Source organism: Typopeltis vanoorti, chromosome 11 (genome assembly GCF_054136105.1).
Source record: "Typopeltis vanoorti isolate ZY-2024b chromosome 11, IOZ_Tvanoo_1.0, whole genome shotgun sequence".
Taxonomy (NCBI): Eukaryota; Metazoa; Arthropoda; class Arachnida; order Uropygi; family Thelyphonidae; genus Typopeltis; species Typopeltis vanoorti.
In genome coordinates this window covers 135611998-135629651 of record NC_143559.1, presented here as the reverse complement: position 1 = coordinate 135629651, position 17654 = coordinate 135611998, and the positions used below count along the sequence as shown (strand labels likewise).

General features: G+C 36.8%; 1 protein-coding gene across 1 annotated transcript in view; it reads right to left on the bottom strand.

The window, feature by feature from the left end:
• LOC150102085 (uncharacterized protein CG3556-like) overlaps positions 1 to 17072 on the bottom strand; it is a 49441-nt gene extending 32369 nt beyond the window's left edge. Inside the window, exons 1-3 of the mRNA XM_090400869.1 lie at positions 16989 to 17072; positions 12838 to 12945; positions 732 to 839 (exon numbers count right to left, since the gene is read on the bottom strand). Of these exons, the coding sequence (XP_090256995.1) occupies positions 732 to 839; positions 12838 to 12945; positions 16989 to 17040 (268 nt within the window). The 5' untranslated portion in view covers positions 17041 to 17072. The remainder of the gene's footprint in view (positions 1 to 731; positions 840 to 12837; positions 12946 to 16988) is intronic.
• Positions 17073 to 17654: the final 582 nt, after the last annotated feature.

Here is a 17654-nt window from a genome sequence, read left to right as displayed (position 1 = left end):
AGAGATTGAAGCCTCAAATGATGGTGCCCAATAACGCTTTTAAATCGAAAAAGAGGAATACAATGATAATAGAGCTATGAATAACATCTAAGGTCAGTGATGGCCATTTACATAGAGAACAAACAGCGGAAAACACTGTCATCTGATAATGGAGCGTTAATGGAGAAACTAGGAAAAACCATTTACTCTGACGCGTATTCTTTGATTGGAGAGAAGATAGTGACCAATTAATGAAGATGGAATGCAGACCAAAACATGGTAGCTTGCTGAGTATGTCCCTTTGGTCGAAATAAAAGGTCACAGCAATACGAAGAACGACTCCATGAGTTCCTGTAAACCATCTTATGGTCTTTGCATCCAAGCTTCCTTTAATAATCTTTCAAAGATTAATATAAGAAACTATTTTTAATATCTGGTCTCACTAAATTTATTTCCATACGTTGGATATGAAAATCAAGAAATGAATTTACGAAAATCACACTTTAAATACTTTATATCTTAAAGTATTTACGACATGTAACGGCTTCGAAGTTTCATTCGGCGCTCATTAATTTTTAATTCGTGTAATGATGTTTTCAAAAGATGTTTTCAAATCGTTTGTCTTGCAGATTTTATATCGCAGTACGGGTTAACGAGCGCTCTTATACTTTCCTGTGTATAAAAAGAAATAAAGAAAAATAGTGGGACAATTAATCGCAAGGTGTTTCGTTCAAGTATTGGTTAATACTTACCGCAAAATATTTCGTCAGTTCTATCTCCACAGTCATCATTGCCATCGCATGTGTAGCTCCTACGGATACAACGTCCGTTGTAACAATTGTAATCCTTCCTTCCACAACCTGCAGAAGAGAAGCAAATAATTTAGCATCAGCTCACACAAAGAAACATCTTGATTCACATGCAGAAACACAGAAAATTAAATCATATATAAAATAAATAAATATATTATTTTATTTTATTTTATTTCATTCTAAGTATTAAATGACTGGAAGCCGAGAGATATAAAATAAGACACTGTTTTTATGCAGCACAACTCGTTTCGTCTTTAAGAAGACTTGTTCAGGTTCACAAAAAAAAAAAAAACAGAGAAACAACCAACAAAATCTGTAAAGGAATAAACCCTAAACAACAAAGCGTTAGCGTGAAAAAAAGTTCAATATGAAAGCATTAGCGTCTGAACATTTAAAGCTCTTCCTGTATAATGTCATTGTTGGACGTGCGCATGCGTTTAAGATCTGGTGAACTCTCTTCTTCTCTTCCGTCTAAGACGGGTTGAGTCTTCTCTTGAGCAGGATATTCCAGTCTTCTCTATTCCTTGCTGTTCGAAAAAGTTCCTTATATGTTCTGCATCCCGAGATGTTCTTTATTAATTTCAGCCAGGTAATTCTTGGTCTTCCAGGTCTTCTTTTTTCAGTTGGAAAAGTATTGATTAGGACGTTAGGAAGTCTGTCTGCATCCATGCGTACAGTGTGTCCAAACCATCTCAGTTGTTTTCTAATTTTTTCTATTATTGTCTTTTTATACAATAGTTCTTGTCTGACTGTGATGTTTGTTTTCTTTTCTTTTTTTTTTTAACTGTCCACGCTTCTGCTCCATAGATGACTGTTGGTATAATTATTGCTTCATATAATTTGATTTTGGCTTGCTTAGATGTCTTGTTTTCCAGATTTTCTGTAATTTTCCCATGGTGGTCCATCCTATCGCTATTCTGTGTCTGATTGTTTTGAGTTCATCTATTGTTTCTATTAGTTTTGATCCAAGGTATATGAAGTTGTCTACTTCTTCTATTTGTTCTCCGTTTAGGGTGGCTGAGATGGTAGTTCTGTTCCTCCCTATTTTCATCGCTTTTGTCTTTTGTATATATATTGTCATGTCATATGTTTTACAGGTTTCGTTTAGCTTGTTGATCAACTTTTGTAGTTCATTTGGGGTTCTTGCAAGAAGGACGAGATCATCTGCATATTTGATATTATTTATGTTTAAACCATTGACATTGATTCCAGGCTCATTGTCTATTGCTTTCTTTACAACTTCTTCTAGATATATGTTGAAAAGCATGGGGATAATGGGCATCCTTGCATTACTCCTTTTTGGATCTCTATGGGTTCTGTTGTGAATGTGTCCTTTTTAATTATTGCATTTGTCTTAGAGTAATATTTTATCAGAAACTGTATTATATATTTGTCTATTGCTTTTTCTAGTAGAATTTTAAGAAAGATTTCTCTGTTGATGTTATCGAAAGCTTGTTTAAAGTCCACAAAACAACAATATAGTTCTTTATGGTCTTCCCAGCTGAGCTCTGCTAGTTGGTGCAATGTGAAAATTTGGTCTATTGTTGAATAATTTCCTCGGAAACCAGCTTGTTCTATGCCTATCATTTCTTCGTAAGTGTTTTTTAATCTATTTTGTAAATTTTTTATGAATATTTTATAGGTGTGAGGGAGTAAATTGATTGGTCTGTAATTTCTGCAGTCTCTTTTGTCACCTTTCTTGTGTATTGGGATGATCTTTCCAGTTCTCCAGTCATCTAGGATATCTCCTGTTTGTAGTATTTTTTATAGAACTCCTCTGTCGTTAGGCTCTCCGTATCCAAATTTCCCCATCACATCTTTTTTTGTCTGCTGTGAACTGTCCTATTTTAGCATTAAAATCTCCCATCACTATCATGAGTTCTCTATTTTTGGGATTATCTATTTCCTGTTGTAGTTCTTCATAGAAATTTTCTATTTCTTCCTCTGACTGTCTGTTACATATATTTGGATTATTTTAGTTGTTTGACCTGTTTCTTTTGCTTGAAGTTTGGCTGTTATTATTCTAGGAGAAAATGGGTTTATTTCAATTACCGAGTGTGTAAATTTCTTTTCAATTAGTAATGCAACTCCTTCTCTGTGTATGTTATCTTTTTTTCCTGAGAAGTACAGTCTTCCTTCTGATAAATCCAGGAATCCATCTCCGCACCAATGTGTCTCTGATAAACCTAAAATACTCCATTTCAGCCTTTTTAAATTTTCCTGGACTAATTGGTGAACGCCAAAGTTAAATGGAAGCACAATGAGAGTCTGAGGAAATATAACTAAGGTTGTTTATTTATTTTATTTAGCGTTTGGTTAAGAAGAATTCATACATATGCTAACTAACACGCAAATAAAATCCACATACAAGACAACAAAATGCATAAAAGAATACAATAATGTGAAGTGACACTATAGTCATATATACATATAAAAATATACAAATAAGTGGAAAATTAAAATTAAATGCCAAAGTTTGACAACCAGTCAACAGCAGTGGAAACTGTTATAAAGTCAGATACTGGTCGCATGAAGGCTCTGTAACGTGATATGTTGTATAGTTTGGTTATCCTCACCACAGTCACAAGATGAGTTTGGTCTTATTCCTCAAGTAAATTAGGAAGCTGCGCACCTACCATGGTTGGTCCGAACCCTATTTAGGGAGGTCCATATTTTCGAGGTAGGTCGAATCCTAATGGAGGGCTGTTTGGGTTAAAGACAGTCTGCCAGGTTACTGGGACTATGGCAGTCCATTCCGTCTGCCATGCTATTTTTGCATCAAAGCTCTCATGACACGCTGTTGTGCCGTTATAATAGGCGGGTGTCTTGACTTAAGCCTCTGCGATGGAAAGCCCTCAATATCAAAGTGTATAGGAAGTAGTGGGTTCTGGCAAATTTGGTTATATTCACGGATCAAGTTGTCTTGGGGTAGATGTGGCGGTTGTATGTGGCTCAGAACTGGTAGCCAATATGATGGAGTAGCTTTTATTGTTCCAGAAATGACACGCAGTCTCTGATTCAGGCATTGTCTGAGCAGTATTCAGCAGTTGAGTAGACGAGACCCAGAGCAGATGTCCTTAATGTGGGAGCAGAACCCCCCCCCCCCCCCAGGTTGTTCCGGCAGGCAAGTTTATGCAGTATGTTATTTCTAATTCTGAGTTTGGCAGCAATATTGGAGAGATGTCTATTAAGGGAGAGGGTTATGCCCAGATACTTTGGATTAAAATTGTGCGGTAGTATGTTCCCATTTATGGACACTCTTAAGATGTCTTGTGTCATGCTGTTGTTCAAATGGAAACAGCAAGTTTCAGTCTTGGTAGTGCTGGAATAAGACGCCACTTCTCAAAGAAGTGGTTTAGCTCCTCTAGGTCACTAGTTAGTACGTGCTCTATACTACAGAAGTTCTGGTGTTGGAATGTGATGCATAAATCATCAGCATATGCGAATTTTCTAGATATTGTCCCTGGAAGGTCAGAGTCCATTGTTAAGTGTTCTTGTCTTGCTCATATCATCATCTAAAACTACCTGTATTGTTCTATTAGATAGAATAGTATACATCAGATGGGTCATTTGTTTACATTTCAGTATTTTAAGGAGCTTGTAGATCATGCCGTTCCTCCATACGGTGCCATATGCAGCCATCAAGTCTATAAAGAGTGCACCAGTTTTAAGGCATTTTTCGAAACCAGATTCTATGAGTCGTTAGGGCCAAAACGTGATCTTCACAGTTGCGTTCGGCTTGAAACCGTCCTGTTCATGAGGGAGAGTGTCAATAATAATAGTACTGATTCCATTTAAATAAGTCTTTCTAGTAACTTAAGACAGACATTGAGCAGTGCTATAGGTCTATAGCTTTCAGGTTAATCAGCAGGCTTTCCATATTTCAGGATGGCTATTATCTTTGCTTTTTTAAATTCTGCTGGTAATCTACCACTCTGTAGAATATTAGAAAATAATTTTGTCAGTCATTCCACTGTATTTGGTCCAGAGATTTTAAAAAATCAGGGTGAATCTTATCAAATCCTGTAGCTTTACCAGTTTTCACTCCTGGAGTGCAGCTAGAAGTTCTTCTTTGGTGAATCGATTCGATAGATTGGTCGCTTCAGGTCTTCTTTAGGTCTTGTCAATTCCTTCCTAATTATTTTAATATGTGTTTCTTCTGATTTAGCTCTGGACAGATTCATGATCCAATTGGCAATGCAGTTAGCACTAACAGAAGCTTTTGCATTGGGCGCTGGGAATTACCACCCAAATTTTTAAGGAGGCTTCATGCCTTCCTGCTTCAATGTTGAAAGTTCAGTCTTTCGATGGTGTCAATCCATTTGTTCTTGCTAGCTTCATTTAAGCTGTCAATAAGATCATATGCAATATCCACACCGCTTTTCGTTCCGCTTTTCAGAAAGTCGTTATAAAGTGCTTAACTGGTTTTGCTCCAGCCAGGTATGTATTCTTTTCTAGCACTGCTCTAGGAATGTGTTCTTTGGCTGTACAAATTACTATTTTCACAAATCTTCGGTAGTTATAAGGTTGTGGTGCAATCCAGCGCACATTTTTATCTGGATCTGATGAAAATCTGTTCCAGATTGCCTTCGCAAAATTCCACCGTGGAATTGGTGTAGTTTCAGTAATTGGGATTTGAGGGTCCACCTCAATAAAGACAGGGCGGTGTTGACTGTGTGGGAATCTTCCTAAAATACGACGGCTGGTTGGCACTGGGAGGCTTCTTTGATTGGTTGTTACAAAAAATAAGTCAGGATTAGTGCCAGTATTCCATCTGGCTGAGTTAAAAGTACAGTCATCCTTGGAATCGAAAATCAGCTGTATGTTGTTTGGCTCTGCCACTCAGATAGCTTGGCACCATTTGCATCAGTTTCTCTATAACACCATTGGGTATGATGACAGTTAAAGTCTCCAATATAAACAGCATGATGCATTAAGGGTGGCAAAATTTCATCAGGCCAGCATGTAGACATTAATTATTTTTAGGTCGTTGACTTCTATAATAACGGTAGATATGTTTGAAACATCGCTAACAGAAATGAATGGGACCTTAATAAGTGAATTTCGGGCATGGGTGGCTACCCAATGCATCTGATGGTATGTTGCTCCTATTAGATTGAAACCTGGAATGGAGCTTCTTTATCGTAGTTGTGACTCATTGCTTGCATGCGTTTCTTGTATGATGGCAATGCCAATTCTGTTGTCATGAAGAAGTCTAATAAGACATTCACTCTTAGACCTGCTGATACTTTATATATATTCAGCTGGAAGACTCTGAGCAGTTGTCCAAGGGACCGAGTCTTAGGGCACTTCTGGTTGAGAGGATGAGTCCTAGTTTCCTTCATTGTAACCTGATAAACTGTTTGCATAAGCATATACACTAATCCAGGAGATCCTAAGATAGTGTGGATGGCCAAGCCGTTCTAGCTGTTTATCTTTACCCAGGATGCACCACGTGGAGGCGAGATAGAGTTGCACCTCAACTAAGGTTGTTGTTAAGATGTATTGGATTAATGGAGATTTCTTGATTCAACTATTCTTCTTTCCAGTTCGTCGCAGCAACGAAAGATATTATCAGATTTGTCCCATAAAACTGAATGGACGAAGTTTTCCTCATTAGTGTTAGAATTCAGAACGTGGTTGGACAGAACATATTCCTATACGTATACAATGTCTCTTTGATGTTCTTTAATTCTCAATTCGATGAATTTCCCCGTCTGCTCAAAATAAAGTTTGCCATAGTTAAACTAGATCCCGTAAATAAACGCCGGGATATTTAAGACTGTCATGTCTTGGTTTGGGTCGGCTCAGTAAGGAACGAGAGTTTTGGAAGAGGAATGAATGAAGTCCCGATGTTGTGCTACTTAAGAACCTTTGCCAATTTTTGTGAAACAGAGCTCATATATGGTAGAGAAATGTGGCCACTTTCACTATTTTTATCTGTACTATGGCGAGGAAGTGGATTAAAAAGTTATTTATTAATTGTTTTCTTGGAATATCCATTCTGTTGAAAAGTAGTAAAGAAACTGATGTTCTTTTCTCATATCTTCTCTTTCACCCAGGAGTAAGCGAGCACGATTGCTTAGTGTAGAGATAATTCCAAATTTATTGAGGTGGATAATGGTGAGATTGCAAGTGGAGGTATTTATGTGTATTAGTTGGTTTCCTGTAAATTGAGGTTTTTAATTTTTCAGAGATGCGAGTGAGTCTGACATCTAAAAAAGGGAGAGAGCGATCAACTTCTAATTGAACAGTACATTTTATATTTGATTGTTGACTATTCAGGTGGTCAAGGAAGTCCTGAAGAGATTCAGGACCGTGGCTCCAGATTAAAAAGATGTCATCGATATATAGGAATTATATCTATATTTGAAGGAACTCCTTCAAATATCAATGCGTTGGCGTTATACTTTATAGCCATTCCCCGCAAACCAGTCACATTTAATCTACTTCAAATATGTCTCTCAGTCGAGTAAATCCGGTGGCCCTTCCCATTATGCAATTCATTATACATTATATATATATATATATCACCGTCCCTTAACGTTTTAGCTCAGTATTCCGTGAGAGCCAAGTTACTCTACTATTTATGGAAACCTAATTAAAAACGAAGTTGGTGAATTAACCCTGCCCCTTCCGAAGAATAGTAACATCTGTAAATCTGTAAAAGGCAACTAGCAGATATTGGGCATCTCTTACGAAAAGAGTGGCGAGAAATTGATCATTAGTCACCTTAAATGGTCTGGTTTTTCATTTGTATCGGTTAATGTCTGTTCAGAGGGAAAGTAACCAAGAGCGAATAATCGGTCGATTGTGGGAGGTGATATCTCTACGTCCAAGAAAGACAAGCTGTTCTAGTTTTGAAGTCAGATCACGTCCTGAGATTGTTTTCGTTTTTCAAAAGTAAGACTAGAAGAATCCTTTTCTTAACGCGAACAACATCGGCCTTTCGAGGCACAGCTGGCAGCAGTGTGGAACTAAGATTATTTGCCAACTACACTGAAGCATACTGAAACTTTCCTATTACTTTCGTCCACTTTACTTTCTAGCAACCGGTCTGCAGTATAACAATCTTAAAGCTGAACACGACAAATCAAATATCGAGTCTCTCCATGATTCTGAAATATCATTCATATTAAATTCTGGAAAAAATTGAGATAAACCGGTCTTTCCTCTGCAATCCGTTGACTAGTGGAGATTAGTACCTCTCAGCGCAGAGACTCTCTCTCTCTCTCTCCGCTGAAGAATGTGGGAGCCAAACCTCGACTTCTGATTCGGTCAGTTCACTCCTAAAAGCTATTCTCTTTCATATTCTTTAATGCCTGGAAGCTGTAAGCGGAGAATATTGTTTGCGTAGACCCCCCGCCGAAGTGTGGAATACTAATATCGTTGTGATTACTGAACATCAGTCGATTCTATTGGTTAACTTCTTAGGTTTAAGCCTAGAAAATGCGATCGTTTTTGAAAAATGAGTACGTTTTCTCTAGACTATCTCGAGAAAGATGTCGTCATTCCTTTTAGGACCCTTGTGTAGGTTACATTTTGGTCTCGTGAGTACTATATGCGCAACTTGTATTAGATCCTATTCGCAGGCAAACAGCAAATACTTTGGCTTCTCTTCCACTATTGATCAATGGAAATTTGAGAGAAGCCAATATGAGTTTTGTTCAAGGTGGTTCCGAAGAAAGTTGCTTTCTTACTGTTTGCGTGCGTGTACAGCAAATAATACAGCCTGGTAGGAAACCATTCGAAAAAATGTAGAGTTTTTCAGACCTCTAAAGACCGGTATTGAATGCGACAGAGTCAACGAACGAAAATCGTGCAAGAGAAAATCAAAACGTGAATCCAGGCATCGAGCAAAGCATTTATGGGGTAGTTACAAGGACTCTAGACTAACGTTCTGCATTCTCTTATTTGGGTTCGAATTCCGTCTTGGCCGCGCGAAATCTTCGTTAGGGATTTTAAGTGAAGGTGAGTTAGCAGGTCTCATATGAAGACAACAGGGATTTAACTTGACTTTCAGATTTCTCTTCTGCAAAAGAGGGAAGTCTGTCTGGCACACAGGCGAGCTGAGCTCGTACGGTTCGCTGATTTAATTCCAACCACCTCAACCCCAAATCAGCAGTCGACGATAAACCTGACGAATGCACAAATTCGAAACGCGGTACGTACAAAATCATGCTAATTGTAGACAGACATGTCGAAATTCACTGACAGGGGTTGTTATGACTGCCAGTTGAAAATTAACAGATGAGGTTTAGATGTCCGCAGGTAGCGAGTGATACGCATCCTTTTTGTTAATGTTAATAAAGTGGATAAGAAGCGTTTCCTTATGAATCTTTTGTTATTTTAATCGCATGTTGTTCTTTGATGCATTTCTCATGTCATTTATTTTTTTTTACTAACATATTTATTTATTTATTTTTATTCCATGATTAATTTTCTTCTTGCTTGATCCAATAAATTTTCCTTAAAATGTCAGCATTAATTTTGTCTTCTGTTTTGATTATGGCTTCATTTTAGCCTGATAAATTACATCTACACCTCAACCTATATATACACAGAGGTTCATCATGTTACAGAGTAGTCCTTCCCTTGGTAAGGAAGCACTTTAGCAGTCTTACAATCCGATATTAAACACCAAAGCTAGAATCCTCCTATTCGAAGTTTTATAGCCCAAAACATTTCGAGCTCACCCCAGTCAGTCACATTTGTTTTCTTTTGCTCACCACGACCTTTGTGACTTTAGTGCTTGGCTCATCTCTCTGAAGAAAATTAGTTAAATTACCAAACCAGTCGGGCAATTTTCCTTGGGGATTTTAATGTCCACAACTTTAAATGCTTCCAATTTTTTTATAGTCCAGTGAAAAAGACAGAAGTAATGTCAAAGAATTTGTACTAAGCCATTATTAACATAAATTTAATATCTGCAAGCCGGAACTGCCACTCTCCCAACATTCTTCATCTTTTCTTAGTCAGTTCTCAACTAGAAAGCTTGCTCTCCCTGCTTAGTCCATTTCGACTGCAAACTTATGCCAGTCTGCATTTCACAGAAGCAAAACTCCCGCCATGAAAAGAAGTGCTTTTCATTCATCCTTTTCCCAGTCAGGCTGCTCTTCTCATTCTCCCAATCGAAGCACATGCGCTGATTGTGTATTGGAATATTTTCTGCTGGAATGAAACCCTTCATTACATGCAGAATCCGCGTCTAGTAACGATGCACTATTTTTAAGCAAGGCAGTTTAAGCAGATAATTTATTATATATATTCAAGATGACATGTGCCTTGATGAAAAATAAACTTATCTTTTAGATGCTTGCTGCAGTTGGAAAAATTCATTAATCTAAGTCTTCAGAAAAGGCCGAATGCAGGAAAACTTCTCTCCTGTTAGGACGGAAAATAGTTCTTTTTTTGTGTGTCTCCCGTGAGAAATAGACCACAACTGATATAGTACCGCTGTGGATTACTCAGGAGAAAAAAGTCCTTCCATTGAGTGCCAATCTTTTCCGTGAAATTCTCTATTGATTATATAGTTGAATGAAGTCCATCGTAGCACAGCAAATGCTTCCAACAATAGTATTCCAGAAAGGTAAAGGCAGATTCTAAAGTACTTGTCTGTTGCTAATCTGTTCTCCAACCAAATGTTACTTCTACTCAAATAAAATTCATTTTATACAAATTATGGACTCTGGAACCGTGCTTTAAATAATTATTTTAAATTCCCGACATTTCGACCTTCATATTAAGGTCATCATCTGGAGTATGCACATATATATATATATAGAGAGAGAGAAGCAAAATTACATTTCACATAGTATGCCTCTAGTGAAAATAAATTAAATTACAATAAATAAATTAACTGCATCAAATCTATATATTGTTTAAGACAACATCAAAGAAACATTCTTACATATAGATAGTTTTGTTACAGTGAAAATGATCCTAATTTAAAATGACAATTGTTATATTAGATTTAGGATCCTGGAGGGTTCTATTTACAATTAACTCTTAGGGAGAAAGGTTAAGTGGGTAGAATATGTGCCTTCTATATTCTTGGAATTTTAAGATCATCATTATTGTTAAGATTAGGGTGATTGATAAGAATCTCACAGCCCTTCTTAAATATACGTTCATACCATGTTTTGGTGTGATGTAAAGAACTGGTGATTTTCTAATTAATTCTATGTAAAGTGTTCAGGGCATGATCAGAAAGGCCAGCTTTACCATAGTTATTATGTTTAAGGTGTTGTTTATGTTCCTTTTGTCTGATAGGAATTGTGCGTCCTGTTACCCCTATATAGAGCAAATTACATGTGCAATGAATACGGTATACTCCGGGGTGGGCCAGTGGAGGGAGTGGATCCTCGGATGAGTTCAGTTAGCTTTAAGGTTGTATTTTTGTAGCATTCTGTTTATTTTGTCTGATATCCTTTTAATGTAGGGAATGGTTACAGTTTTATTGTAGTCTTGTTTATTTTTGTTTTCAAGTGAGGTCTTGTACAGAATTTGTTGACAGTATTTTGGCTGTAACCATTTTTAGGAAGGTACTATTGATAACGTTGATAAAAGTTTTTCGGAAGATACTGTTGTGAATAACTTTTAATTCATCTTTAAGTTTAAAGGTGAATTAAAATTTATCTCCTGCAAAATTAAAGAACTTACTCAACTCATCGAAGGATCCACTCCCTCCATTGGCCCACCATGGAGTACGAGTATACCATATTAATTGCACATGTAATTTGCCCTATATAGGGAAACAGGACTCACAATTCCTATCAGAATAAAGGAACATAAACGACACATTAAATATAATAACTGTGGTCAAGGTGGACTTTCTGATCATGCCCTGAACACTTCATTTCATTCCCTGAACATTTTATTTAAGTCCTTAATTCAGGTTAAGGACTTAAATAAAATGGCGATGAAAAGTATCGGCTGTTTATTGGATTCCTGAAGTAATTTGAAAATTTCATTTGTTCTCTAGTGCAGAATTTTCCTATTCTCTCTCTCTCTACCCACGGTACTAATCTCAATGTACTCTTGAAGAAACTTTCTTGGGTGGTGGCAATGCTAAGATATATTTATTACAGATTAAACAATGCGATTCTCTAGTGATAATTAAACGTTGTGGACGTTCTGTGTAATAAGCCGGAATTTAATTCGTAGTATACAAGAAAACATGTATTTAGTCCATTCAGTGGGGAAGGGGGACGGGTTAACTTGAAAAGCAGAAGGTTGGCGAACCCTCTGAATATTGATAATAATTCGTTTAACTAAAATCTCTTCACTTACATTATCTGTTTTTGCACATGACCTGTGGATGCATACAAATTTTCTTACAATTCCAAATTAGTTTTATCCTAAAATACGATTATCACGTTTTGATTTCCAGACGGATGTCATCCTCTCCGTTTTTCTATACAAAGGTAATTAAGGGAGGTCTTACTCATTACCAACCTGCAATTCTTTCAATTTCTTCCAAATTTATAAACAGGAGAAAGAAAAGGAGTTCGTCAGCAAACATTCATAGATCCCACAGAAATAGAATCTACTATTCTTTTCTTTTATTATTATTATCATTCTCTGTTTACATATATATATCTTCTCCGAAACAGTTGCTCCTACTATACTTTAACATTTTTAATTTTCCTTCTCATGAATGCTTTCTCCCAGTGTTCACAAGTATTTCAACATCCAAGATATCCAGGAGGAACGTGGATAAACTTTTCCTCTACCACCACCCACCCACTCATCCACGTCACTGACGTGTTAGAGATTTTTCAGTTTACCTTTGGTGAACTATTTTAATTTGGTGAACAACCAATACTATTTTAAAAAGGGAACACCTCTCTAATCCACTCATCTAAAATACGAAATGTCTAAATCCTGATAATCGTATGCCTTTATGACTTCACTTGGAGGTGTGCTCTTCGTGGGATACTCTTTAAGTTTCTTCTTAGAGTAGAAAATGTCCGTCAGTATGACGGTTTCCTGAACCCCCTCTAAGTTTATTCACTTATTAAATTAACGTGTGGGAAATACTTACCGCAGCCTCTTTCATCACTTCCGTCTCCGCAGTCATCTTCTCCATTGCACACCTTATCGGAATCGATGCATTTTCCATTGAAACAGCGAAATTGGTCTTCCGTGCAACCTGAAATCAACAAAAGAAAATCAAAATTCTGAACAATGTTTGCAGCTGATCTTCCATTTAGTGTATTGTCATTAAAATGTTCCCTCTACTACGGGGCATCCTCGCGGTGGTAAGAGGTCTTTATCTCAGCCGGCTGTACCTGGCGAGGGCATGTTAGATCTGCCTGTTTCGGAGGAGGAAAATCTGAAAACCCTGAATGAATTTCATTCAAAACTCTGTCAGTTCCGAATGAAACTATTAATAGTTTCCTCTTTTCCGTTGTTGAAAAGTCCTTATAAATGACCTTCCTTTCATTTATGAAAATGAAAATGGAAAAATTCTTTCTTCTCAGACTACTTAGAAAATCACTTTTTTTGGGTTGACTAATCAAGAATCAAAGCAATGCTCGAGCTGCTGTAACTCCCACTCTAAGATGAATATTACCCACCCGTCACTTTTATTCAAAATGAATAAAAGTTATGGATACTTATAGTAGAGGTTTTTCAACATATAAAGCAGTCGCCGAGAGAAAGTTGAGGAGAAAAAAGAAACCAGTTATCGCTAGACAAGGCGTTTCTTCTTTCAGAGTGAGGTTATCCAAAGGTTACCTGCAGATTGTACTCGCTGGAAAATTCGTGAGATTGAATTCTCTTCAATCTCAAGAAGTCGAATTGTGGGATATTCAGTAATTGCTGCACGTGTTTTTACAGATTGCGAAACGAGCGGAAGGAAGGTATTTCTTGATTGAAATTCGGATGAAGCGGTACCGAATAATTGCAGAAATTAGAATCAGTAGAGACATCGTATAAGGGATCGCGGTGAATTGGTAAGAGATTTTGCTTCCCTTCTGTAACGAGTCAAGTGTTCTTAGAGTGCTCTTGGCACACTACTCCAAATATTAATATCCAGACAGCGGAATAAATAGCAATGGAATAAGGAAATATTAGAAGAAAACAAAGAACAACAGTAACATTTGGACAGAACGTAAGAGCAACTGGAGGGATGCCATTAGATCTGGAAGATAAAGTTCTGACAAGATGCCCCTGATTTCTTTCTGTCGAAATATCTTTACCACATTGGAACAATAGCTACAGCCAATCGTTTTAGCAAGAGATCTGAAAGCATGATTGCCATTCGGAAATGATGCAAAGATTCTGCTTTTGTCCCTTTCAAACTTTTTTTGGATGCGTTGATGGTTTATTTCCAGCTATTGCTGACTTTATTATAAGTAGAAAAGGAAGGTCGAGATGTCCGTGAAAGCCATTTGAGAAATCCCTCATTCATGTCTTGTATAAATTACCTTTACTCACCTCTTGGAGAGCTAATGTTTACATAATGGAATTCAGGACCACAACTTAACGTAGAATGAACAACGAATGCTTCCCAACCAATACTGTTTATTTCAGTGATGCATTCAGTATTCGTATCAGAAGACTGAACAACAATAATTCCGTCAAATATATCACAAACAAAAGTCACGAAGACTTTCCCAAGTAGCATTTTTATTATGAACTCAGGAAAGCCATTTAAGTTTACGAATACGTAATAGAATAATCCAACTGATACCCTGAAGCCTGAAGAATTTCGATGTAATAACAGAGGAATCAAAAAAACGTTCAACTAACTGTATACAAGGTAGAGCTAAAACCAGTTCTGACTTATGTATACAGAAGCTCGGTCAGAAATGAATCAGGTGATCAAAGGCTGGAGATCACAATTGATTCTGAGAGAAATTACGGAGGTGAACAGATGGCGTCAGTGGAAGCATCATATTAAACTGGGGGTACTAAAATCACAAAATAACACAATTAGCATTCAATAAAGTGTGGACAGATCTAGCCTATATAAGGATGGCAGGAAGGAATATATATACTGCATGTGTATAATCTGTATATCCACAGCTGAAAATCCACTCACACTACAATCACGCTAATCAAACTAACAGTCTAACAGTAATTAATCAAACGCACACTCGAAAATTCATGTTTAAAGGTCGAAACTTTTTTCTCACTATGCCATGAATTCATCAATAATTTAGAACTATTAAAACAAACCGGACTACTGGAAAGGGACTTAAGGACTTCAATGAACTGACACAAACTTCAACAAACGGTGTGTTGTTCAAGGACTGCTGTTCGAAATACCTTTTCGGAGAGAACGTCGTTAAGATGAAGAAAAAAGAAGAGGAAGACCCAATCCCGAAGTGTCGTGATCAGCAACTAAGGTTATTCACTTTAGGATTTTAATATTTGTTTTAAACTACAAAACAGAACAATCACCCTTTGTTACAGTGAAACTATGGAAGAAGAATCTAAGCTGATGAAGTCTGTAACTTCCTTCGGTTCTTTTGACTGATTTTCCTCTTTTCCGGGAAGAAAACTGGAGTTACCGGAAGGTAAACCCTGCCAGTTAACTCACCATCGTATTGTATATACCATCGCATCCTAGAGGTGGCGCTTTCACACAAAAGGGATCGTTGACAGTGCAACAGACTTGCAGGTTACTGCAGCGACTTGCTGAGCCAAGCATAGATATTAAGAAAGATATTTATTCAAACCCTTTAAGTATTTTTTCTGGGAATTTCCAGCGATTTCACTTTCTGGTCTTTTCTATGCCTCAATCAGAAGGAGTCATTTCCGAAACGGGACTTTGCAAAACGAATTACAGAAAAACAGTTCAAAGTAAATCCCCACAAACGAAACAACTTGGATTTGGTTCTAAAATGTAGTCGTCTTCTTTTTTTATCTTGTTGATTATTTCAGTATTGTAGTTGAAATTGTGAGCCTTGAAAAATAAAAACAACCTTCTCACCTAAAGGATTGAGGCTTCTAGAATTGCAAGATCATTTAGATTATTTCCTTGCATAGGAGATTCAAGCAGCTTTGACTATTTAGAAATCCAGCCTCTTTCTTTAGAGATATAACTGATGATAGTGAGCACAAATGTGTTGAAAATTCATGTCTCAGTCTGTTACAAGGAGACTGAGACACGCTTTCAGATTATTGCTGTGTTTATAAATGGGGTTCTCCTAATTCGTCGCACAAGAAAGATCACAAACACAATTATTCAAATACAAAAGCAAAGGATAAAAATATCGGTAATATAAATGCGATAAATATTTGTTTTCATTTGTTTAAGTTAAGGAATATTACATCCCATATCGTTTCTTAGCCAAATAAGAAACTCAAAGAGTTTCATGCCGAATATAGTAGAAACTATATATAAAGTTCGGCAATTCCAAGCGTAAGCAAATACCTGGATACTGCAGCAACTGACCCTAAAGGTAGTGCTGGCTGAGGCAAATCATGTGTAAGGTGGAGCAAGCTCCGATCACTATTCTTGATATTTACCCATAATGTGAACTTTGCTCCTAGGAGCTGTATTACTGTTCAACATTATGAGAGAAGGTCACTACCCAGACCGGTTTCAACCTTTATTGACTAGGTCTACCTACTCACTGATGAGACCTCAATAAAGGTTGAAACCAGTCTGGGTAGTGACCTTCTATCATAATGTTGAACAGTAATACAGCTCCTAAGAGCTAAGTTCACATTATGGGTAAATATCAAGAATAGTGATCGGAGCTTGCTCCACCTTAGACATGACTTGCATCAGCTTGCATCACCTTTAGGGTCAGTTGCTGCAGTATCCAGGTATTTGCTTACGCTTGAAATCGCCGAACTTTATATAGTTTCTACTATATTCGGCATGAAACTCTTTGAGTTTGTTATTCGGCTAAGAAACCATATGGGATGTAATATCCCTTAACTTAAACAAGTCATATGTCGCCGAATTGAAGCCTTTGGCTCTTCATATATCTAATAATTTGTTTTCATATAAACATTTTTTTCATTTTCTGCTCTTTCCAATTTATTTCATCAATACTTGTTTAAAATATCGATTTCATCATCGATAGTAAACTTAAGCCAGAAGTGACCGCTCATTGTCAATTTTATGTTTTCTACAGATGATCAAATTAATTGTTGATAAACGTTGTATTTTAGCTTTTGTTGTTAATCTTATCAAATAATTATAAAGGTTTCACGTAATCAAATATTACTTACAAGTAACCTGTGTCACAATTAGACTTAATGCTACGACAAACAACACCCTCATATTCTACCTCAGTTGGACGACCCTCTTAACACATGCGGTTCAACACTCGATTTCTTTCTTCAGTGTCTCTGTCTAACAGATTCAAATGCACACATTTCACGCGCATTAAAACTGCGCAGTAAACAGTGGATTATCCGTTCGAGCACCGCATGTACTCTCCGCTATTTGTGAACTCAAAATGGAATTAAATTTAGCTCTGACCGGAAGTATATATCACAGAACGGACACAAACAACAGGATGAAAAAAACGAAAACAGTAACTAAGTACTACATACTCTATGCAAGCGGAATTCTCGTTTTATGGAAATAATGTCACTTTGCAATTGAATGATTAAAATGATTACAGGAAAACCTCGCTTAACGCGATTAATTAATCCCTCAATTAATGCTCGGTAAGCGAAATGGCGTTATGCGAATACGATAAAGAACAGGAATAATTATAATTCATCAATCAGGTTGAGTAAATTTGAAAAATAAATTAGAGTATAAGCTATATTAGAGGATAAAATTATCAAAGTTAATAAAAAATCAATTGCTTAAATTTTTATTTAATGTCTAAACATTTGATTGAGCTACTTTCTTTTTTTTACAAAAAAAAATAAAATAAGTAAGAT